This window comes from Gobio gobio, assembly GCF_949357685.1.
Source record: "Gobio gobio genome assembly, chromosome: 24".
In the NCBI taxonomy this organism is placed as follows: Eukaryota; Metazoa; Chordata; class Actinopteri; order Cypriniformes; family Gobionidae; genus Gobio; species Gobio gobio.
The window spans coordinates 7757833-7783788 of NC_137120.1; the positions used below are offsets into that span (position 1 = coordinate 7757833).

The window sequence follows — 25956 nt, forward strand, 5'->3', positions numbered from 1 at the left end:
TGTGGAGTCCTTTACTGTATTTCCGCAAATCTTGTTTTATTATAGATCAAACCGAGGACGGCACTACTGAAGCATGAAGCGCAGAGTGCGCGATAATCTGATTTCTGACTATCACTGTATTAGTGCTTTCGTGGATTACACTTCAAATTACACTTTTTGAGTGAGCATATGCAACCACTTAAAGGTAAAATTCACTCTGCATCCTCTGATTAATATCAGAAGAATCTGTTTGTGCTCGTGAACACGGTTGCGACGCGTCTGTTTCTGTGCGATATCGGGTCCCTTGATGAACGAATATTTAAAAATAAGAGATATTAAGAAAAATCTAACATCTAAATTAAATCACTACTAATCTTGAAATCAGCTGATAAACTCTAAACGTAACACACTTAATGGAGTCACATAAAATTGGAGTCAGATCAAATTATTCATGGAGTCCTAATTAAAATTAGATGTCAATAAATTAAGAGAACTTCACAGAAATGCTGAAAAGGCTTACACACAGAAGTCCTTCAACCAAGCCGTTAGATTCCTTTTTTGGGGGCTAACGGATGGACCTTACAACGTAATGCTGCTTTGACTGCCGGGAAGAAGTCCGCTGTGTAACCCACACCAGTGCGGGCTCGGCAGAAGTGCGCTTTGAGGGCACATATCGACCGCAAAGGGGGCACTCGCGAGCACCATTCTGAGACCTAAAAGGACAAATGGGACACCCTGCGGTCTCGTGGACTTAGCAGACACGCACATGAAGTGCGGCATTTGGGGCAGGGCCTACATTGGTTGTACACTCGTTATTGCGGTGCATTGTGGGATTGAATGAGTGTACTTGATGACGTCTACTTTGGTTTTGGACACCAATACAAATGGCTGCCCCCTCAAATATTGCCATATTTCGGACACAGCCAGTGCTTCAAGCTGCAGTGCATTCTGGGAGCATCATACAGAACTCATCCATGGCTCCTCCCAGCATGCATTGCAGCATGAGTATGTCCCTGTTGTTGAAGTTCGCTGATTCTTGATGTCTGTATGTGTCTAAATGATGACAGAGTTCCTCTTCTTACTGTTTCTTCAGTTGATGGTCTTCAGCCGTTATGTTCATTAATGCTAAACGTTTGCCACCCTGTGCTGACACACATTTCACAGCTTTGATGTTTTTCTTTTACAGTCTGTGTGTAAGAAAAAAATATATAATTATTCACCACTGAATTTGTTTTGAATTCAACGTAATGTGACCAGAGTTTCATTTGCTTGGGATCTTGGATCTTGTGTATTCATATTCAAATTTTTGATCTAGTCATGTCAGAAGTGTGAGAAATGAAAACATTTGTTGAAATGATGACAAGCTAGAACATGAAATAAGCCAATTGGATTATTTTAAGTTAGTCAAACTATTCTTAGCATGAATATGAAGATTTTATGTTAGTATTATTTCAGCATTAAGATGACATTTCAAATTCATAACTGTTTGTAGACTGATCTTTCAAAACAGCTGAGTTTCATCTTTAAAGGATCTGACATCATGCAAAACAGTTCTTTCCCCTCATAAACACCACCTAAAACACAACATTTGGAGCAGGGTTTTGTAGAGAGGGCGTGTGGTTTGAGACAGGGGGCGTGGCCTAATTCAGTCTGGAGGAAGTTAGTGAATAGTCAACAGCCTCTTCTCAACACATCTTTACTGCAGACACTCAAAGGTTTTCAGACGAGTGAAACTATTTCTGAACTGCTGAAGAAAATGCTTCACATCTTTGTTTTTTGCTGTTTGTGCTGTTGCCGTCTGCTTGGTAAGTTATACACATGTTTTTACTGTTGCATGTTATTTGTGTGGAGCTCTAATGAACTTCAGTTCCATCATTAACATTATTGACTGAGAAACTGTCTCTGTTTGTTCTTCAGGTGTGTTTGGTGATGCAGACGCAGTGAAGTCAGTGTCAGTGTCAGTGATGGAGGGAGATTCAGTCTCTCTAGACACTCATGTTACTGAAATACAGGCCTTTAATAAGATAACGTGGACGTTTGGAACTGACGGGTCGGCCATAGCTAAAATCACCAGCAGGTTCAGTAAGATCTTTATACTTGATGATGCTCTTAATGGGAGATTCAGAGGCAGACTGAAGGTGGACAATCAGACTGGATCTCTGACCATCACAAACATCAGAAACACAGACTCTGGAGTTTATGAAGTCGACATCAGCAGAAAAAGCAGCAAATCGACACACAGATTCACTCTTACTGTCTATGGTGAGTACAGAATCACCAGAGGTGGACAGTAACTAAGTACATTTACTTGAGTACTGTACTTAAGTAAACTTTTTGAGTATCTGTACTTTACTGAAGTATTATTTTTTAAGGAAACTTTTACTTTAACTTCACTACATTTGAAAGACAAATATCATACTTTTTACTCCACTACATTTCTATCAAGATCCTCGAAGTCAAAAGTCATTTCTGTAGCAGCTTTGCAAGTCAGTGGATGAATTTTTTTTCTTCTTTAAAAGTGTTTTTTTTTTTTTTTTTTGCAAAATGTAAATATCTGGGAGAAAGAGAAGTAGACATATGGATGAATCTGAAAAAGCATGATGAAAGAGTTCAGTCTGTTTTTTTGTGCCTCTGAGATGCCAGAGCACGAGTACTGAATAGAGCTTTATTTTGTGTTTTTTTCGCACTTAAACAGACCAATACACACAAAATGTCACAATTTTCATTTTGGAAAGTATTCACGTAAACAAAGTTGATTATGTCTCAAGTGAACGTAAACAGTTGGGGGAATATCAGATGTGTATCAGTGTGTAGGATTTGTGCATTCAGCCTTAAAGTGACAGCAGCTTTATAAAAAGCTTTGTAACTTTTAAGTATTTAAATTAGTTCAAGGTGGTCGTATGCTAGCATGTTGGCCCATGATGGAATAGCGTGCATTTATACAACAATGCAACAATAATGAAATAATGCATTGACATAAGTACTTTTACTTAAGTACTTTTAAAAGCAAGTACTTCTGTACTTTTACTTAAGTAAAAATAGTTTTTAACAACTTTCACTTGTAACAGAGTAATATTTGACAAGTGGTACTTTTACTTTTACTCGAGTAATGGAGTTGTGTACTTTGTCCACCTCTGAGAATCACTGTATTATATATTACTATATTAGACTCCGCATATTTATTGTCATAATTATTAAATAATTGATTTTTTAAAAACATTTGTTTAACATTTCTCTATGACACCCTTGTAAATTCCTTGTATTCCTTGTAAAATATTAATCCATATGATAAAAGAAATTCAAAACTGACCATAAGAAAAGCTCTAACTTTTGTAATGTCGTAAATAATTAGTCCCTGTCACACCTGTTATAATATTTCAGAACTCATAAAGCTCAATCCAAGTGAATATGTCATGCAAGCAATGGCCAGATGCAAATATGATGAAACATCTCCACACAAAAGCTTTATATATCTGCTCACTGAGGCATCTCCTACAATGACAGGGCGTTTTCTTACAATATTTCTGCTTGGTTTGGTTCGCTTTCACAAGGCAACACTATGGACCTAAATGTGTTCATATGAGTCACGTGTGAGTGAACCGTCCACTCATTGGTCAGCGTGCAGCTGTCTGTGTTCCAGGATTCGGCTCATATCGGTCATCCGTCAGGATGGACAGACAACAGATCCACGGGCTTATTGGCTTTCTTTGTAGCTGTTGTTATATTTCTGTAGCATTGTGAGAAGAATCAAGGCTTCGTTATTCTTATGTGTTTTGGAGAGTTGTTCTGAAATATCTTCATCAGACCACATTTCAATTATGCATTTCATTTTGTGTTTCATTTTGTCCTTTTGTCTACAGTTTAACCCAATATTTATTTTGAGAAGCATTAGCAAAACAAATACTGCTGTTTTTCACACAACATATGCAATTTCCCATCATAGATTGTGATAAAGCCTGGTTCATTGGTCATTAGGATGGATTGGTTTGAACTCTGAACGGCTCCAGAGTTCGTTTTCAAGCGGGTCGAGACCATCAGGCGATCTCTGAGTGATTTGTTTGGTGTGGATCTGAGTGTGATTGTCATATTCATGTGTGCCTAAACTAACTGAACTAAGAGAGAAAACGCTCCATTTCAGAAACAAACACTACAAATGAGCCAGGTGTGAAAACGGCCTTAGATTCAAACAGAACCGCTTCTGATCTGACAAACTAAATTGTGCTTGACATGTAACACGACACCACAAGCGAAAACGTTTTATGTGTTTTGGCCTTTCATTTACACGATAATGGCGGACCTGGATTTGGCGACCTGAAAACACAAACGTTTGAAATCGGGTTTCAAAGTGTACGTTTTTGAACGATACCATTATCGTCTCCGTGTAAACTACAAAAACGTGAATTTGTGAAAATGTGACATGTCATGCGCACGTGTATTATGTGTTCCACCATCGACTGGCCTGGCAGAAGTATACAGCGTTTTAGTCGTTTTCACAGATCCGTGTTAGTACATCATTGTCGTGTAAACGTGCCCTCAAACATGCATGAGCACCTCTTCAGGTGAAAGTAAAGATTGATATTAACATTCATCCCACTTTACATAATGTTAAAAAAAGGAAATATTTCTGGAAAGGGTTGTAACAGCAGTCTTGTCTGTTTTGTCAGTGTTTCATGTGCCTCTATCTTGTGCTTTGTTTGACAAACGCTCCAGCCAAACTCACTTTCAAAGATCTTCTGTTCACTCAGCGGCCATATTTGCCTCCAGACAGATATTTCAGCCATTCAAGAACAAGTCCTTTCTACTTGAATGGGGGAATCCTGACATCTCAAACACTGCTTGCCAAAATCAGCGACAAAATCTGACATGAACTGTCACTTCACGAGTTCACACTTACATCAAATTAAATGGAGTAAAGATTATGAGTATTTGGCGTGCTGTCCGGGGGAGGGAATTTTGGCCCGAACCCAGAGTATGTGCTCCACATGTGTTTAATTAGGTTTAATTATCTGAGGGTGCTCCACTTGGGTTTAAATAGGTTTAATTATCTGGACATGCTCCTCCCGAAATTAGTTACTAAAACTTCACGCAAATGTTGTTTCTTATGTTAAAAAAGCAATAAAAATGCATATTTTTCAGGCTAGACCAGCCAATGCACATATGCTGTCCTAAACGCGAGTCTCAAAGTCTCACTCTGCTTCTATAGCAACCAGGGCTGCTGCAGTTTCGCAATGACTTTACCAATCAGTGATTGGCTCTTTTTAGGGCTGTAATCAACCAAAGAAAATCTTGGTCGACTGAAGTCCTGAAATTTTCGACTAAAAATCGACTAAAAATGACGTTAGGAAAAAAAAAGTTAAATTAATTAGCTGCGCACTGTGCGCAGTACTTGGTAGCCTTGTTGTCTGCATAAATTAATTATAAATAAACACAAAAAACTAGTAGGCTATTTGCAGTATATTAAATCGTCTTTGAGCTGATTATTTTGCACTGAAATGAGTCTGACACACGAGTCTGTCGGCTCTGACAGCGTCGCATCAAGTGCACCTGCGCAATATCATAGCCTATGACTTCCCAAAATATAGTACTATTGTCAACTAGATATCATCACAAGAACTTTTGAGGAATATGCAACATAATTTAGACAATTGTTTTTGTCATATGTATTATAATAACTGACAGACAGTATAATTTCAGCCGCTCTGTGCAGCTCGAACGTTAGGAGCTCAGCTGAGCTCAGCTTCGCGGCTGAGACACGAATAGACTATTAACTTAAAGCTTTTACTCTTAAACACAAAAGGCACGTCCACTTTAATAAAAAAGGAATATTTATTAAACAAGCCAGATCAAGAGCAGAAAAAACGCTCTCACAATTAAATAAATAATATAAGTTACAGAAAACTAGCCTTCTTCAATCTGTCTCTCTTCTCCAGTGGGTTGGGCTAATCCAAAAGTGAAAACAATGGGGGTGTTCTGAAGGCAGACTGTTACCTGTGAAACAGGGGTGCTCTGAAAACACCCCCATTAGCAATTAGTGTTTTCCACCTGTTGAAATGAACGCGGCGCGGCAAAACTGATTAAATGAACGCGGCAAAACGGACAGTACAGATCCACTTTTGCGGCACGACTGAAGCGTGGTGTTGTGACGCTTCCCCTCATGTGTATGTTGATGGGCGTTCCTCAAGTTTACCGCTATGGGTGTGCGTTTGAGCCAGCGGGAATGAAAAACAAAGGACCGGCGAGAGACTTCTCTTCGCCAGTTGGTTGGGCCAATCCAAAAGAAGTGAAAACAATGGGGGTGTTCTGAAGGCAGACTGTTACCTGTGAAACAGGGGTGCTCTGAAAACACCCCCATTAGCAATTAGTGCTTTCCACCTGATTAAATGAACGCGGCGCAGCAAAACTGATGAAATGAACGCGGCAAAAACGAATGAAATGAACGCTGAAAAAAATCGACCAATCAAAATTTTGGTCGAGCCAGAACGTATCGACCAATAATCGACTAATCGACTGGGAGATTACAGCCCTAGCTCTTTTACTTTAGAAGGCGGGGCTTATTCCACCATTCTGCGCATTGCAGCTTCTCCCATTCATAGGAATACGAGTGCACTGTCTTTGTATATCTGAAGTCTTTGGTTCCACCCTCCATTAACGCCGTCTCTGGTGACGCTTTGCAGACTCTGCACTGGCTGTCTCGGGTTCATGTGCTTTGGAGGAGGTGTGGTTTTGGAGACGCTCTGAAGGGAGGGCGGGATCTTATGCTTTCAAAGCTAGCTTGCTATTGCTAGCCTTTTTGAAACTGCACACCCTAACACTGCAAACACTGACACTCTGTTAGTGCGGCTCATTTGAATAAGTGTGATCACTGCCTTCTGAACCCTGGTGTGCACCAATAAAGCGGACTGAGTCCACTGAAAAGATAAACTCTGGCGTGGTTCGAATGATATGAACACAACATGAATCAAAGACATGTAAACGAACCAAAAACAGGAAGATGAGACCCTAAAAAGGACAGAAAGCTTACCAAACATATCGATTTTTCTTGTCACAGTCGTGATGTTGCCCTTCACAGTTCAGTACAGGCGTCTGAACCGCGTCCCCTGGCAGCAGATCTTCATTTGTGTGTGTGATAGAGGGATTCCTGCCGCTGTTTTGACTCCTTTACACTTTTTATAAGCTCTTCATGAGTTCTCAGCTGGTCAAGATACTGTAAGAAGTGAGATGGGAAGGTTTAAATAAAGTTAGATTGTAAGCGAGATATCAAGAGAGAGGAAAGAACGGTGAGGGTGATCGGGTGGTACGTTTCATGGAATCACTGAAAATTCCGTGACGGAAGTGATGCCTAAGTCAATGACAGTAAAAAGTATGATTTTATGAATATTTATAGGCTACTTTTATATTTTGGAGCAACTAACTCCACTCCTACCCTAAACCTACCCACTCTCAACAATATAAAACACATTACAGGCAAATGAAAGTACAGCCACAGGTATTTATTGCAAAAACTGACCCAAAACAGTAACAGTATTGCATTCCAAGTCTTCTGAAGTCACACAATGTCTTCATGTAAAGAACAGAGTTGATCTTAATGTTTTAATCGCTGAGATGATGATCCCGCCGCTCCGTGCACACACTCATTCATATCTCATTCAAATAATACAGCTGACTCTTGAGCATGACGCGATCACGAGACACACGAGAGCCAATGGTATTTTACAATCAAAGCTGACGTAATGACGCAATTGGTCACGAGACACACGAGAGCCAATGCTGTCAAAGCTGACGTAATGTTTCTTCCGGCGGTAAAATTTGAAATGTGTTTATGATCTTCGGCAGATGGAGACGCTGATCGCTTTTGGGGATTTTCTTCACACAAATCAATCGTTTGGCCTCGGAACACTTGGAATATTTGTACTTTTTGAATGTTGAATGTTGTATCTGCCTTTTATATCCTGTGTTTTTATAATATACAAATGGGTAGGTTTAGGCAAGGTATTGGGTTAGGTGTTCAAAACGTGTCTGAATACCCTAAATAAAAAAAAGAAAATAATTGCAAATGCTGGCTGATTAAATCGATAATCACACTCCATGTCATAATGGCAAAATCATAGTTTCATGACGATAACCATGCCCGCTGTATTCTGTCATTGACTTACATTGGCATCACTTCCGTGGACCCATAACGGAATTTTCGGCGATTCCGTGAAACTACCACAGATTTTGAGGTAAAGGGCTGTAGGGCCACTGAATTCGCTCCAAGGATCGGTAACGAACCGCGGTGAAGGTCGTTTGCGCGTTTAATCATAATCATATTCAGAGGCCAAACGATTAGTTTGTGTGAAGAAAATCCCCAAAAGTGATAAGCATCTCCATCCGCAGAAGATCATGCACACATTCAAATTTCAAAAATTGCCGCCCGAAGAAACGTTACGTCAGCTTTGATAGAGAAATTGTATTGGCTCTCGTGTGTCTCATGACCGATCGCGTCATGCTAAAGAGTCAGGTGTATCTTTTGAATGAGATATGACTGAGTGTGTTCACGGAGCGGCGGGATCATCATTTCAGTGATTAAAACATTAAGATCAACTCTGTACTATCGTATTACTTCAGAAGACTTGGAATGCAAAATGAGTCACCTTTTATACTGTTTTTGAATAAAATACCTGGGATTGTATTTTATTTGTTTTATATTGTTGAGAAGTGGGTAGGTTTAGGTTAGGAGTTAGTTGCTCCAAAATATGAAAGTAGCCAAAAAATCATGTCTGCTTTTACAAATGCAAAGGATTAAATGATGCATTGGGCAAACCACTGAAATCAATGGAGCACCCTGTGCATTAAAAAAAGTGACGCCGAGGGGTCCTGACCAAGCGTCAATATGTGAAGAGTTGGGAGTGAGAGCGTAACACACACAAATCACACATAATTACATAAACCGTCAATACAAAACTGCAGAAAAAAAAGAAAAAGAATTAAAAAAATCTGAATCCAGTACTGCCCCATTAAGAGCAAACCATCCAGGGATGAGAATGGACAGAACACCCAAAAAAAGGCAAGGTGAAAACCAGCAACAGAGAAAGATGAACACTGGGGAGAGGTAGAAATATGATCATAAAATGACAAATTAAACATCCTAAAGTCATCAACATTTATTTCAAGATGACTGATTCGCAGAGTAGACCAATCACAACAGACTGGGTCATCTGACCAATCAGAGCAGAGTAGACAAATCACAACAGATTGGGTCATCTGACCAATCAGAGCAGAGTATGCTCACAGTAATGAGGTGATGTTCAGTTTATATTATGAGAAAGTTAAAGTGTTTTTGACTTTGGATGCCTGTAAACCTGTGGTAGGAGACGGACAAAACTATGAGCCTTTAAAATATCATAATAGGAGCAGTTCATGCAGTAAAATCTGCAGAATGACAGAACACATTTAATTTAGTGATTATTCTACAGGCTCAAACTACAGACGGCCTCATGTTCAGATATAATGTGGATGTAGTTCCTCTGTTGGGTAGAGATCATGAGTGTGTGTGTGTGTGTGTGTGTGTGTGTGTGTGTGTGTGTGTGTGTGTGTGTGTGTGTGTGTGTGTGTGTGTGTGTGTGTGTGTGTGTGTGTGTGTGTGTGTGTGTGTGTGTGTGTGTGTGTGTGTGAGAGTGTGTGTGTGTGTGTATGTGTGTGTGTGTGTATGTGTGTTTTATCACTGGATGTTTGTGGTTAATGTGTGTTTGTGTTTGCATGTCTTGAGCTCTGAATAGTGTGAGTGTTTGAAATAATGTCCAAAATTTAACTTCCTCTTTATGAGAAACAGCCTTACTGTGAAATAATGGACAGAAATAGCGATTGCAATATCTGACAAAAAATCTCTCTGAGATCTGCGTGAATGTGACGCAGATCTCAGAGAGATCTTCAGCTGTGCATCTCTCTACATTTCCATGATTTGTTGTGATCTCGTAGAGAAGTAAGTTTCAGTGGAAGTTATTTACAGCTACAGAAGTTATTTCTAAGAGGTTTCTCTTGTTATCATGCCTGGGGTTCTAACTGGAAGAAATAACATTAACAGTTTTTTAAACAGAGACGCTTCTCCAGTAACAACATTTGTTGTGAGCAATAGCACTAGCAGACGCCAAACCGCCTCCATCATGTGACTGATGTGTTAAAACTTCTTTCAGCTGACGGTGAAAAACACACGATTATCTTACACCATTAAAAGCCTCCAAAAAACGACTAGTGTTAAATAGTCATTAATGGAAAGAGATGCTTTTGCCTGCAAACTGGAGTAATTTGAGTCTTTTTAAGGCTATGCTAACCAGCTAAACCCTGAGCCCCTGTTGATCAGGACGATTGTTTGAGCCCCGGTCAGTGACTGAGACAGTAGTGGCCAAAAGTGATGACCGGGGGGGATGTTTGCACAATATCTGCTTTTAATAACTCTTCAGGTTCGATTAAACTATCAAAATATGAGGAGTATGTTAATGTAAGACTGGTTTTCTTGCTAAGACAGAACATGAGATCAAACTCCCTGCAATAAAACAATAAATCTCACTAATCTGGAGAAGATCTCAGAGAAAGAGCAGGACACCGGCTTGCCCAGACTTCTCTCCTCTCTTGTCTACAGTAGTGTAATAAACCTGGCATTGTGCACTACAGCGATTGTTGGCTCTTTGATGAATGTGTTTGTTCATCTTTTGTAGGCCACTTTGGTCAGCAGCCACTTCACCCTGTAGCCCAAGACTGGTTTCCCACTGAAGCTAAGCAGGGCTGGTCAGTGCCTGGATAAGAGACCTCCTGGGAACACTAGGTTGCTGCTGGTAGAGGTGTTAGTGAGGCCAGCAGGGGGCGCTCACCCTGTGGTGTGTGTGGGTCCTAATGCCCCAGTATAGTGATGGGGACACTGTACTGTCTGTGGCGGAACTAGACTTTTATACATGGGGATGGCCAAGGCTAGGGGGTCCATAGACCGTGAAAGAATATAATGTGTAATGCTTATTTGTTTTCATTGTTTTGACCGAAGTAACATTGTATTCTAATAAATAAACAACCAAAATGGTAGAAATTTCACGATTCCAACAAATATTCTACAGGAAAAACTACAAGTGGCTAGTAGGTTAGGCCTACATAAATTTAAAACATTATTGCATTTAAGTGAACAGTCAGCCATAAAGTGAGAACAGTGCTAAGAATGAAGGGCTTGAAGGTTCAGGTCTGACAGTATTTCAGGTACAGAAATTGAATAATCAAACGTAAAATAACATTGCATAATCTTTACTGTATATGAATTCAATTTAGATGAATGCATGTTAAAACTACAAAGGTTATTCAGTAAAGATCAGGTGTTCTTTTTTTTCTTTTGTTCATTAATGAACTTTAATGACAGACTGAAGGAGGTGCGGTCACTTTAAGACCAAATGCACAATGTTGAATACAAAATCTGATTTTATCTGAAGACATAGCCGACTGTATTAACTATGATACTCGCTATTTTTGGCATACCTTTATGCATATTTATCCGTTCAAGCACAAGACGTGCTCTCTGTGTTTGCACTATTGATGAAGCGCCACATGCCGCGCACCAGGCGCGTCGCGTTCTCATGATCAAGTCGGCAATGCAAAACAGTGAATCTAAATCACCATACAGAAAAAAAAGGTTCACTTCAAGAATGAAAAAAGTGGCATCGATGTGTTTTGCTGTAAAACTGCACAAACGGAAATGCAGGATTGTTAACTCTGTGCTTATGCGCTTTTATTATTAATCATCTGTTTGGCAACTAACATTAATATTCTCTTAATATTCAACGTTAACATGAACAATGTGCCGCGCCGCCGCACGTCAAAATACACGCTTCTTTCAGTAGGAGGTGATGTGGAAGTAGTGACTAGCGATCTAAATTTTGGGATGGCACCCAGGGTGGCCAGTCAGTGTCCCCTCTGGCTCCGCCACTGTGTACTGTAACAAGCACCGTCCTTCAGATGAGATGTCAAACCGAGGTCCTGACTCTCTGTGGTCATTAAAAATGGAAAAAGAGTAGGGGTGTAACCACGGCATCCTGGCCAAATTTGCCCATTGGCCTCTGTCCATCATGGCCTCCTAATCATCCCCATATCCTGATTGTCTTCATCTGTCTCCTGTTGTGTGGTGGGATATGGCTGCCGTCGCATCATCCAGGTGGTGCTGCACGTTGGTGGTGTTTGAGGAGATTCCCTCCTTATATGTAAAGCGCTTTGAGTACCCAGAAATTATTATTATTAATTATAAAAACATCTGCTTAAAGCAAAAAAATGTAATGTACATGTAGTGACGGTGAAACAAAGTTTTGCTACCAATGCTGTCCTTTGGATTAGAAAAAGTTCAATATTTGCATAGTATAATACTAGTAAACTTATATCTAGGTTGTCCCCAGAATCTGCTGCGGTTCCCTGTCTTGGCTTTTCATGGAGCTCATGAAAAGGATGGGGAATTTAGAACAGAGACATATCGACAAATGTAAATTATGCCAATAAAAAGTTGAATAAAACTCAAAATTGACCAAAATTGACATTTTTCACTTATTTTGCCTGTAGCTCGACATTATCCCGTGCACATTCCCACTCATTTTGCCAGCACAGGTCACATATAATTAATGTGTTAAAATTATTAATATCTACTTAATATTAAAGTGTCCAAGTATATCAAATTTCAAAATAAACATTCATTGATCAGTACTTTTTAATTTTAATACTTAAGCACATTCAAAATCAAGTACTTTTGTACTTTTAATCAAGTAAAATTGGAAAGGAGTATGTTCAACTTTTCCTGGAGGAATATTATATTAATGTATCTGTACTTTTACTCAAGAACTTGATTTGTGTACTTCGTCCACCATCGGCTCTAAGACAAAAAAAAATGTACATACAGCTCCTTTAAGCTTGGATTGACGGCCATTCTTCACATTCTTCCAGCGCTTGGAAACAGTGAATCATATTTGACTTTTTTTATTTTTGTTTCTCCCATCACTAGGCATAAGATCAGATGACTGAACAAATTTAAGTGACTTCTCAAGAAGACAAACTCAAAGTCACCTATAATAAGTAGATGTGTATATGAAGGCTACGTGAATGAACAAATGTCTTTGCACACACACTGTGTCCCAAAGCCCACAATACACTTCAACATTTAGACAATATCTTCAAGAAGATCAGGACTGTCAGTGTTGAATGATTGTGTTGCAATAAAAAAAAATCTTGTGTTTTCCAGATACTACTACTTCTGTCATCAGTTCATCACCACGAGCACCACCACCACCATCATCATCTTCATCATCATCACCATCATCATCATCATCATCATCATCATCACCATCATCATCATCAGGTTTGTCATGTTAACATCACTGAACTCTGTCAGACGTGTGCTGGTATGTCAGTGGTGATATGAGCTTTTTTGCTGATTTAATGCCAGGAAATCTACAAATGAAACTCACTCATGTCATTCTAACCAGATTTGAGTTTTTGTCGATATCAGAGTTCCTGACAGAGACTAAAATCAGCTTGTTGAAAATCTCAGTCCTGTTTTATCATCGCTCATGTTGTTTTTTCAGAAGTCCACGCCCACTCTTGTGATTCTGCTGAAGCTGTGCTCCGATTGGTCGTCACTGCGCTGATGGGCGTGGCTGCTGCGGCTGCTGCTGTTCTTCTGCTCAATGACATCAGAGCTACAAGAGCTAAAACTGAGAAAGCAGAACAGATGTCATAAATATTGAGACATATAATTGCAGTTTTAAAATATGTGTGGTCTAATTCTTTAGTGATGGAAAATAAAGCTGTGCTTAACAATGCTCTCCATCTGGTGGCCAAAACTATGAATAATCTTTAATATTTCATTTTATTGCAATACATTTTACATTTCTTTGTTTCTATTTTTTTAAAAATATGTTATGTTGCTATTTTCATTTTGTTTCATAATTGTGTGCAGCAACCCCGCAAATATAAATGTAAAATATTTGTCACACCAATAAATCACTGTAGAATTGATCTGAATATTACTTACCGAACATTTATGAATATGCCTATATTTTAATTGAATGGGTTGTTTGGATGTATTTTTCCTATTTATTTTCTTCATAAGGATTTCAATAACAGTAATATCTCAAATATGAATCACAGCAGTACAAAGTTAATGATGAAAATATGAGAAACAGACCGGGTTAAGACAGCTTGACGTCTTTTGTGATGGAATGAACTACAATCCCATGATGCAACATTTGCCATGATACTTTGATTTCAGTTTTCACACAGTATAATAGTAGTAAATGTATCTCTCACACACACGTCCTGCAAAATCACATGAACATCTGCAGCAGAGCAATAACCAACCGCTGCTGTTCTTCTGCTCAATGATGAGGAACAGAGAAACAGATCACAGTGAATTTATCCACTTAAACATGTCTGGAAAGATTTAAACTCAACATTTATCTAATTCAACTATTGTTCATCTGTTTTATCACTGTATCTATTATTTTAGTCGACAATAAGATTATTCTGGATATTAATAGTAATATGGGGTGTGTGATAGAAATGTGTGGATATGATGTGCTTTATGTATTTTTTTTTCTTTCTGGCAGATCATGTAAATAATGTGATTATGTTATCTTGTGGCATCAAAAAACTGACCAGATATCATAAATATTGTGAGTTTTAATCTTTAATAGTGATTTACATTGATGCATTTCAGACGCTTTTCTCTAAAGTGACTATATGGTGTATTTTGGGTCCATCTGGTGGTCAAAACCTAAAACAATCATCAATATTTCATTTAATTGGCATCCACTTTGCCAATTACTTAATTTATGTTTCTCTGCTTTGCACATTTTCACTCTGCTTTGTTTTAATTGTACACTGTAAAAAATATATATAATCAGTTATGTATTAGTATTATATAGTAAGTTATGACAACATGTTTTTACATTGCTTTAACTCATCAAAATAAGTTTAAGTATAAAACTTTTGTTATACAAGTTTCAACTCATTTTTAAAGGGCTGAACACAAGGGAAGATATTTGGAAGAATGTTGAAGAACTTGAACATCCAAGTTGATTGAACTTCATTGATTTGAAGAAAAACAAGACGTGTGTAAAAGGACACGTCCGAGGCAATGAACCCATGATTCTCTGATGGATTTTTCTTCAGGATTATGGATAGTGCAGTTCATTATGTGGAATTTGTCAATTAAATACATTTTGTTCCCCAAGTTTCTCAATTGAATAAATGAATGTGATTTTCTCTTCCAGAACTGACATCTAAATGTTGAGTAACAATATTAAAGTTATTTGGACAAAGCTTGAAAGATCATTTCATCCTCGATCAAAGTGACAGTTCTGACCAGCGACTTTATGTCCAGTAACCGCTTTCATTAATCTCCATCTGACACTTACAGTTGTGTTCAAAATTATTCAACCCCCAATGCTGTAAATGGTTTTAGGGAATTTAGTGTACATTTGTAATTGTATTCAGAATGAAATCCTACAAGGACTTCTTAAAGAACCATATGCAACTAAAATGACATCAATTAGTTTTGTAATACAGTAGTAAATGTTTCTTTTGTGAATTCTTCATTGACACAATTATTCAACCCCTTAAAGACTACCACTCTGAAGAACAGAGGTTCATTGAAGTGTTTTCAATCAGGTATTGAAAACACCTGTGGATGTCAGGGAGCAGCAATAAAGCCTAATAAGCACCAATTAGGCAGCTTTAAAATGACTGTGATACTCAGCTCCTTCTAGACATTTACTGGTGTGGTTACAAACATGGTGAAGTCAAGAGAATGGTCACAGGAAGGGCAATGGCTATAAGAAGATTGCAAAGATGTTAAACATACCAAGAGACACCACAGGAAGCATCATTCGCAAATTCAAGGCAAAGGACACTGTTGAAACACTACCTGGTCGTGGCAGAAAGAAGATGCTGACTTCAACTGCTGTGCGCTACCTGAAGCGTAGAGTGGAGAAAAGTCCCTGTGTGACTGCTGAGGAACTGAGAAAAGATTTGTCAGATGTGGGTACTGAAGTTTCTGTATTTCTCAGACAATACGGCGCACCCTGCGTAATGAAGGCCCCCATGCCAGAACTCCCAGGCGCACCCCCTTGCTGTCTCCAAAGAATAAGAAGAGTCTCCTGCAGTATGGCAAAAGTCATGTGGACAAACCACAGAAGTTTTGGGATAGTGTTCTGTGGAGTGATGAAACAAAATTAGAACTGTTTGGGCCCATGGATCAACGCTATGTTTGGAGGAGGAAGAACAAGGCCTATGAAGAAAAGAACACCTTGCCTACTGTGAAGCATGGCGGGGGGTCAATCATGCTTTGGGGCTGTTTTGCTTCTGCAGGTACTGGGAAGCTTCAGCGTGTGCAAGGTACCATGAATTCTCTTCAGTACCAGGAGATATTGGATGACAATGATGCAGTCCGTCACAAACCTGAGGCTTGGGAGACATTGGACCTTTCAACAGGACAATGATCCCAAGCATACCTCCAAGTCCACTAGAGCATGGTTGCAGATTAAAGGCTGGAACATTTTGAAGTGGCCATCGCAGTCACCAGACTTAAATCCGATTGAGAACCTCTGGTGGGACTTAAAGAAAGCAGTTGCAGTGCGCAAGCCTAAGAATGTGACTGAACTGGAGGCTTTTGCCCATGATGAATGAGCGAAGATACCCGTAGATCGCTGCAAGACACTTGTGTCAAGCTATGCTTCACGTTTAAAAGCTGTTATAACTGTAAAAGGATGTTGTACTAAGTACTAAGATTGAATGTCACTTGGGGGTTGAATAAAACTGATAATGATGTGAGCTCAGAAAAGACATTTGTGGTTATTTCATTATAAATGTTATGTTATATTTGTCTGACCTTCACGTGCCTCTTTGATTTAATTGTAAGCAGGATGACTGAATGATCAAAATCAATGTCAAACCGACCAAAACAATCAATTTCAGTGGGGGTTGAATAATTTTGAACACAACTATATTATAATAACTCCTGTGATAAAGTGTGTGTGATGCTCATCTGATGATGTGGATAAAAACACAGTTATCATGTGGTTTATTGAATAATCTTAGTTGTTCAGTGTTATAATACCACAGCAAACACAATGGAAAATCACATTTCACCACATCATCATTTACATTACAAACATTTAAATGAAGAAAATATCCCTCAAAACCACAATAAAACATCTCTTAAAACCACACAATCATAAGACTAAACACCAATATCAAACATTGCAAAGATTAAAGAAAATAAGGGAAAAAATATATATACCGGTATATATAAACACACATAAATGATGATTTTGTTTCATCCATTTTGGGGAGTTTTAAATTAATTAGTCTAATAGTTTTTCATTAGTATTATATATATTTATGTGAATCAGAATCAGAAAGAGCTTTCTTTCTGAAAAGAGCAAACACAACAAGAACATAGTAATACAAATACTAAGAATAAAAATATGAAAAATAGGATAAAAAATATAAGGTCACAGTTACGTTTAGTCAGACTAAACATTTACAGATGATGAACATATTTACAGTATTTGAGTTGTATTTGAATTGTATTTTATATACAATTTTATATTTTTATATATATTGAAAACAAATTTTTTTACAGAGATGCTTTTCTAGTCACACTTTTATCTACAAGCACTAGGTAAGGGGTCGGCAAGTAAGTTTGCCATCGGGCTAAAAATTAAAAACAAAAAAACGCCACTAGATGGCGGGCCGGAACATAGTCAAGGGATAATTTAAGAAATTGCAACTAATTGCCTGTTACAGTGTCTTTTGTAACTGGCAGTGAGCTGTTACACCATTAAAAAATGTGATAAATTAATCCAATGTCTTGTTTAGCAAATGTTGTGTTTTTGTTATTTTCTGATTTGTGTGTGTCATGTTTGGTGTGAGCACATGGCTGTGTTCCTTGTGTCATGTGCTCTCCTGTCTATTGTCTTGACCCCGCCCCTCTTGTTATCTGATTATTGGTCATTTCCTGCCTATTTAAGGGGTCATTATCATTGGTATGTCGCTGTTCCTGTTGGCTGTTCCCTTCATCACGGTTGTTTTCGCCATTGTATGTATTATGGTTTGTTCGATTATTGGGTTATTGTTTGTGTTGAATTTATTTTGGATTTAAATGTCCTCGCTCCCTTTTCATGGTACCACACCCTGACACTAACTTATTTTTTTTCTTTATTAAAACATGAAAACAAATACCAGTCCACCCACCCACCCAACGTAACCCAGTGGCCTCTGTACAATGGGCTACATAATGCATGGAAATAGGGAGGGGGGGGGGGGGGGGGGGGGGGGTATTCATTCTGAGTCCTGATTATTACTTTAGCTATATGGACTATATATTGCACATAGTCCAAAGTCCAAATAGTTTAAGCTATAGTCCAAATCTTTAATATAGACACTAACTTATTGTAATAATTATTTGACGTAGCCGTCAAGTGATTCCATCTTCTCCTTAAGTTGTTTATTTTGTCTGATATCCAAACCTGTACCACATCATGTCGGTGCCCAAAATCTGTGTTGATATGCCTATCAAAATATTAAGTATTTTATCAGCCCAAGATAAAGCCAAGAAAGAACAGAACACAGGAGACAAAGTGATGGTAAAATTAGTTTAGTGAATAGTCTTAGTTGTGTCCATTTCAATGCAGTCAAACCAGTACAAATTCACCTTATGTTACTATACCAAAGCAAACAATGGAAAATAACTGCTTCAAAACATCTTCGTCCTGGGATGTTAAAACTGCTGCACTCTGTTACAGTAGAGGTATATCAAGCGTGAAGTTATCTAGCAAGCACACACTCATACAGAGATGTAGAGAAACATTACAGAGCCAACATTACAGACATGTTTTAGACAAAGTTTGGAAGATTATTTCTTGTTTTCAATAAAACAGCAGACCCCATTTTTGCACTTCAAAAGTCACTATGGTAAATGAACAACACCTGGTCTCCATCATTCACAAAGAGGCACAAAGTCTCTTTCCTGAAGCTTCATACAGAAACTTCCAATGTAATCCACAACCATGACTATCAACCTAACTGACCACCAAAAACTATAACTGACCACCAAAAACTATAACTGACCACCATAAACTATAAATATAACCCACCACCATAAACTATAAATCTAACCCACCACCATAAACTATAACTAACCACCATAAACTATAAATCTAACCCACCACCATAAACTATAAATATAACCCACCACCATAAACTATAAATATAACCCACCACCATAAACTATAAATATAACCCACCACCATAAACTATAAATATAACCCACCACCATAAACTATAAATATAACCCACCACCATAAACTATAAATATAACCCACCACCATAAACTATAAATATAACTGACCACCATAAACTATAAATATAACTGACCACCATAAACTATAAATATAACCCACCACCATAAACTATAAATATAACCCACCACCATAAACTATAAATATAACTGACCACCATAAACTATAAATATAACCCACCACCATAAACTATAAATATAACCCACCACCATAAACTATAAATATAACTGACCACCATAAACTATAAATATAACTGACCACCATAAACTATAAATATAACCCACCACCATAAACTATAAATATAACTGACCACCATAAACTATAAATATAGCCCACCACCATAAACGATAAATATAACCCACCATCATAAACTATAAATGTAACTCACCACTATAGGGCGGCATTTCTATTTTTTGAGAACTCCAAGCAACGCTATTCATTTTATTCTCGTTATATTCTATGATTAATTGTTTTATTACAGACAGAGAAAGATGGAGATCATGTAACTTATAAATAAATATTAATTTGAACAGATAGGTCACTATTCAATTCCAAAAGGTCCGGTCTCTATATTTCCTTCCCAATGGAGGTCAGACTATAATTTTTTTTTGGCAAAAGTGATCAATTCCCATATAGGCAGCACTACTTTGTAAAAGAAAAAAAAAAACTGTTAAAATAGTCTACAAAGATTAGGTTATTAGCACAGAGAGACAAAGCAGTGTCTGAACATTTTTGACAAACAAAAAAACAAAAACAGTTGAAATAAAATCACAAGAGTGACCTTTAGTCACACACACAAAAAAAAAAAACTCAACCCACAACAACGGTTTAAAAGTAGCCCAATTACACGGGAAAACCACATTTATTACCGTTAGTTATGCGAGGTAAAACTCAGAATCAAGGATGTATTTGAAGGCTGCTATTGGATCATTGATATTGGAGAGTAAACGCCATATTATGCGACTACGCATTACTTTATCGGGAGCTTAAGACCTACAAGCTTTATTCTGCCTTAAGTGCAGAGTTAGTCATACTCGTTTCTCTGAAAAGCAAAGCTACAGCAGTTATTCTACTTTGAAATGTGCGCTCCGCGTCAGAACGTCTTTTTGTTTTGGTCTGTGTGATCCCGCTGCCAATTTGCCCAATAGTATTTAGACACTCTGGGTTGCCATTGGCAGGAAAACACAGTGTATTGAGCCATGGAAGCCAGCAAACAAACTGGGTCAGAGACACTACCCGATCTTTACAGCTTCGGCATCCACCAAACAAGCTCTATGTCCAGAGACATATTAAAACGCAGATAAATCTGCTGTACAACGTAAGGCTCAAAGCCTTTCATTGTCAATTGCGCTCGTTCCTGTTGCGTGTGGCAACCAGTCGAGTCTGAGGAGGAGGAGGTGGAAGAAACAACCTCCATTTGGACTGCAGTATCCATTTCAACCACTAGAGGTCAATATTACATACTGCATCCAATCTACCCAGTTACACTATTGACCCCTACCCTAGATGAACAAACAAGTTCAAACAAGACCGGTCAGCAATATCTATGCTTTCATTGACAGGTGGTTCAATATTTCTATAACACCTGCAAATCATTTCATCAAGTTAAACAGCTCAACGTCCTTTATCGCACATGGCCTCCATCTTTTCTGTTCAATGAATCAGCGTCTTGGAGATCTGGATTCTGTCCATCTCACTCTTGTATTCCCAGACGGGCTTGATCATGGTGAGATCTCTGTGGACTATACAGTCCATACAAAAAGTGAATTGGATTATTAAATGGCAAAATTAACGTTTGTAAAATGTAAACTGATATATCCTAATGGCACACTAAAGCGAAATATATGAATAACCATTTTAAAACATATATCGGTGATTAATCTAAAGTGCCATTTGCACAGTACGGTATATTTATCCGATGTAAGGTCAAAGTTTTTACAAAGTCTTACTACATTAGCACAGTATCTTAGGGCTGCAACGACGCGTAGACGTCGTCGATGACGTCGACTACGAAAATACGTCGACGTGCGTGAAATGCGTCGACGTGTCGGCGGCACATTATTTACGTTCTAGAATGGAACAGAAGATCTAGAATAATGGCAGCTTCTGCCCCCGGGCATAGTGAAAATTATCATTTATCATATAAAGCCAGACCGCGACATTCAAAAGTGTGGGATTACTTTAAACAGAAGCCGAATAAAACTGTGCTTTGTTCGCTCTGTAATGCCGGTTTCACACTGCGCGCGGTGGCAGAGCAGGAGATGTGTGTGTGGAGAGCGGGAGCTTTCACACTGCCAATCAGTGTTGCAAAGTCCGCTTTTTTTCCCGCGGAATTGGGCTACTTCTACACTGTTGCCGCGGGCTGTGTCTCATGTCCGCGGGTTGAAGCAAAAACACACACATATTTAACCCACCGAACGCGATGTTTACCAGATAACCTCCCCGAAACGCGATTGGGCTTGTTTTGGGCTAGTTTTGAGTAACGAATAGGTGGGTTTTGTTGTGTAAACCTGGCAACCCTGCTGCCAGTGTTCTCTCCATGGTTCTCTCGCGCAGCTGAACCGTGGCGCGTGTATTGCAACAGACGGTCACATTTTCCGGTGTTCTTCTCCGACCCCAGTACGTCTCGTGCTTTTATTTATTATGGGCTGCATATATCTCCTGTTAATGCGACCCGGTTCCCCTCTGTCCCAAACACATATGCATAATAACATGCTGTGTATAGGTAGTTTGCATGATTAAAGTAACATTAAAGTTAAGATATGCCTCTAGCTTTAATCATTTAAATGTGTCTTTGAAGTTTGGGCAAAAACTTCTGGCAGCTTTAGTCGTTGTTTATGCACATGTATCTTCAAAATAGACGACTAGTTATACATTACAACTATGCTGAAAGCTCCTGTATGTGAACCTTTTGCAGATACAAGTGCATTTTCGTTTACTTTTGACACAAATCAATAAGTAAATAATACTCAACTACTATAGTAAACAACTTTTCCTAATTAGGCCTACTCTGTATACATTTTATGATGAATAGTATAATTATATATTATGTTTAAAAAGCTTCTTGTGTTCCTATATTTCATTATAAAATGGCATACTATGTACACTACCCTTCCTGAAATACAATTAATATTGTCATCATTCATTGATTTCATGTTAAAATAATATACAAATTCACTACCCTCTTTGAAATACAATAATCAGTAAAAAAGAATAATAAGATTAATCTGGAAAAATAATCGTTAGATTAGTCGACTAATCGAAAAAATAACCGTTAGATTAGTCGACAGAAAAAATAATCGTTAGTTGCAGCTCTACAGTATCTTACCTCTTTCTTGGGCGTTTTACAGAACCTCATTGTTGTTTGCTTTAAAAAAATGATCACACAATTAAATACTAATTTGGCACAATACAGATGTTATTTTTCACCTCACTATAATATCTGTAGGTGATACTTGCCTTTTTTAGAGCTCCTGCGGCGATAGTAAATCACACCAGCAACTGCAGCTCCAAACACCAGCAGCAGAACAACAACAACTATTCCTGCTATAACACCTCCAGACAGACCTGAACCTGGAACAGCTGAAGAGAACAGGCATTAGTGTGAGAGAATCTGATTGTGTGTTTATGACATTTTCATTGTTTACATTTAGCAACGTTTATCTCTAACTGATTGACACCATTAAAGGTCCAAAGTGGAGATGCAAAACAAATATTCCTGTATCAAATCATATTTCAGCATGTTTCCACATTAGTTAATAATTTGAGTTTACCTTCCCCCGTTTAGATAAACTGTCTGTGCTTCAAAAATAAAGCGCTATTTGACAATGGGTTAGGCTAGATCTTGACAAAATCCAGTCAGAAAAGCCCACAGGAGTATCCTTCGAGTTAAAGCAATGCATCTCAGCTGACCATGTGTGATCAGATCAGTAAAGATATATATTAATACCAGATGGAAACATCCAAACACACAAGGTTCTGCTTTGTCAAGTGCTAAAATTTGGGGCCAGCTGCTCTTTTTTGTCATTTTTCTGTCAACACTCACTGCATGTAAAAGAGTGACCAAGATCATCAAAACATTTCCTTACATGTTTGACATGAGGAAGTAAAATGACATAAGGGTAAGAAAATGATGACAATAATATTTTGTGTGAACTACTTCTTTAAACTCAAGCTCATTTGAATGCTGCTGTGACTGAAGATGCGTTAACAGCATGAAACTACAGCATATTTCTGACACAGAAGTATTAATTAGCCTTTAAAGGGTAAATCTGTCAATCACTTTCAGCTCAGCCTATAGAGGTCACGTGACCCATTCTGTTTACGACGCCATTTTGGCAGGCAAGGCAGTTTCAAGGCAATGGAGTTCACTGCGCACTTTAATTCAAAAGACAGATCCCTATATCCCCGGGGTGCTTGTCACGTGTATGGATAAAGGAACGGATAGCTTTCCTGTCAGGACCCCTGTGGCACCAGCTGTGCGCAAGTTACAACTAGCCTAGTTTGGACGTAAATGGACACTAAGTTAAACTTATGCAGTACTAAATATTTTTGCATTGCACCATTAAACTAAACCTAAATCTACATATAAACTAAATATTTACGGAAGCCACCGATCAGGAGTAACATTAACTGATCAATACTGCATCAATGCGCTCTTGTTTTACATTGTTTTAGGGAGTCAGCCCATTGACTAATGTCCTGATCAGTGCCCTGACTACAGAACCAGGGAGCTGATTGAGACGCACCCTTCAATTCTTTACACATATATGATAATGCTGACGTATTACATTTTAAGAGAGAAAACATGTGAATGGATTAACGTTATATGTGGGTAACACAAACCCGTCCAAAACAGCGCCGTTGTGTGCATCTGTCCCATCAGTCCGTGCTGTGCATGTCAAATAAAATCAGTCATAAAGGTAATTTCTTATTTTTTTTGTTTCAGTATTTTTTTATTGATCCATAATTTAGTTTCAAATAGCCTTTCTTGATGTTATTTATGTATAAAAGCATGCATGTTATTCACGATTAAGTATCATATTTAAATGGTTAGTTCACCCAAAAATGAAAATTCTGTCATTAATTACTCACCCTCATGTCGTTCGACACCCGTAAGACCTCCGTTCATCTTCGGAACACAAATGAAGATATTTTAGTTGAAATCTGATGGCTCTGAAAGGCCTCCATTGGCTCAATGGCACGGTTCACTCTCAAGACCCTTAAAAGGTACTAAAGACGTCGTTACAAAGTCCATCTCACTACAGTGGTTCTAAAATAACTTTATGAATCGGCGAGAATAGTTTTTGTGCGCAAAAAATCCCTAAATAACGACTTACATAGTGATGACGATTTCAAAACACGGCCTCATGAAGCTTCGAAGCGTTATGAGTCAGTGAGTCGATTCAGCAGTTTGAATCGCCAAATTTCAGCAGTTTGGCGGTTTGACACGCGATCCGAATCATGATTCGACTCACTGATTCATAATGCTTCGAAGCTTCATGAGGCCGTGTTTTGAAATCGTCATCACTATATAAGTTGTTATTTAGGGTTTTTTTGTGCACAAAAACTATTCTCGCCGATTCATAAAGTTATTGTAGAACCACTGTAGTGAGATGGACTTTGTAACGACGTCTTTAGTGTCTTTTAAAGGTCTTGAGAGTGAACCGTGCCATTGAGCCAATGGAGGCCTTTCAGAGCCATCAGATTTCAACTAAAATATCTTCATTTCTGTTCCGAAGATGAACGGAGGTCTGACGGGTGTCGAACGACATGAGGGTGAGTAATTAATGACAGAATTTTCATTTTTGGGTGAACTAACCCTTTAATGGGAACTTATTTTTATCATTAGTGATGAAGCAAAAGTAGTTAAGAATGAAGAATAAACTGAAATTCACGGCATTTCAACAACTTACTGTGATAAAATTATTTTCCCTTTGCTTTCCCCTGCCTGGTCTGGCAGCCTGGCACACATCAGCTGTCCATTATGTTGAAATGAAGTTTAAACAGTATGGTTTTAAATGATTTTATAGATACCAATTGTACAGCCGCTCTAGCGCTCCCTTTTTGCCTGAGTTTAGGCTGCGAGATGTCAACCTCTGGAGCTCTATAGCGTGAGTTTGGGGTCTGTTTGGGGAGTTTTGGGCTACTGTAGCAGGCGAAGCCAGAGGGTGTTTAGCTGATGTGGGACCATGACTCATACTTTTTGCCTACTCTTTTATGAGTAATGTGAATTCTGACATACTTCTTTTGTCACATGCCGTTTTTCGCCTACTATATTGAGCGATTTCGGATGCAGCCCATGACTGACGCATAACACAGGAAAAGAAATCAGATTCGCAAAAGTGTGCAAGCCAAAATACACAGAGATACAATCATGTTAGAAACATGCACATTGACACACAAAATGGAGTCTGGCAAAGTCAATGTGCACTTAAATGATGTCATTTTTCCTGTTGCGCACAACCAAGCAAACTTGCAGATGCAGTGAGTATAAACCACACTTAAGGTGACAATCAGCAGACCCAAGATACATAAAAACATCAGCAAACCTTGATCACTATCAGCAGCAGCTTATGAACACCAACACGCTTTTGAAACAAGAGGTTGTAATAGTGAGATA

At 38.4% G+C, this 25956-nt stretch overlaps 1 protein-coding gene across 1 annotated transcript; it reads left to right on the forward strand.

Moving 5' to 3' along the window:
- Window positions 1–1632: 1632 nt before the first annotated feature.
- LOC307120312 (uncharacterized protein) lies at window positions 1633–15290 on the forward strand. The gene is made up of 4 exons (XM_079807297.1): window positions 1633–1784; window positions 1897–2241; window positions 13214–13330; window positions 13557–15290. The coding sequence occupies exons 1-4, from the start codon at window positions 1736–1738 to the stop codon at window positions 13709–13711; spliced, it is 666 nt and encodes a 221-aa protein (XP_079663423.1). The 5' UTR covers window positions 1633–1735; the 3' UTR covers window positions 13712–15290.
- The last annotated feature ends 10666 nt before the right edge of the window (window positions 15291–25956 follow it).

Excerpts from the sequence above, each read along its gene's own strand:
- LOC307120312 (XM_079807297.1), top strand. The coding sequence starts at position 1,736 with ATGCTTCACATCTTTGTTTTTTGCTGTTTGTGCTGTTGCCGTCTGCTT. Across the intron at positions 1,785-1,896 it reads GTGCTGTTGCCGTCTGCTTG|GTGTGTTTGGTGATGCAGAC; the intron begins GTAAGTTATACA and ends TTTGTTCTTCAG. Across the intron at positions 2,242-13,213 it reads ATTCACTCTTACTGTCTATG|ATACTACTACTTCTGTCATC; the intron begins GTGAGTACAGAA and ends TGTGTTTTCCAG.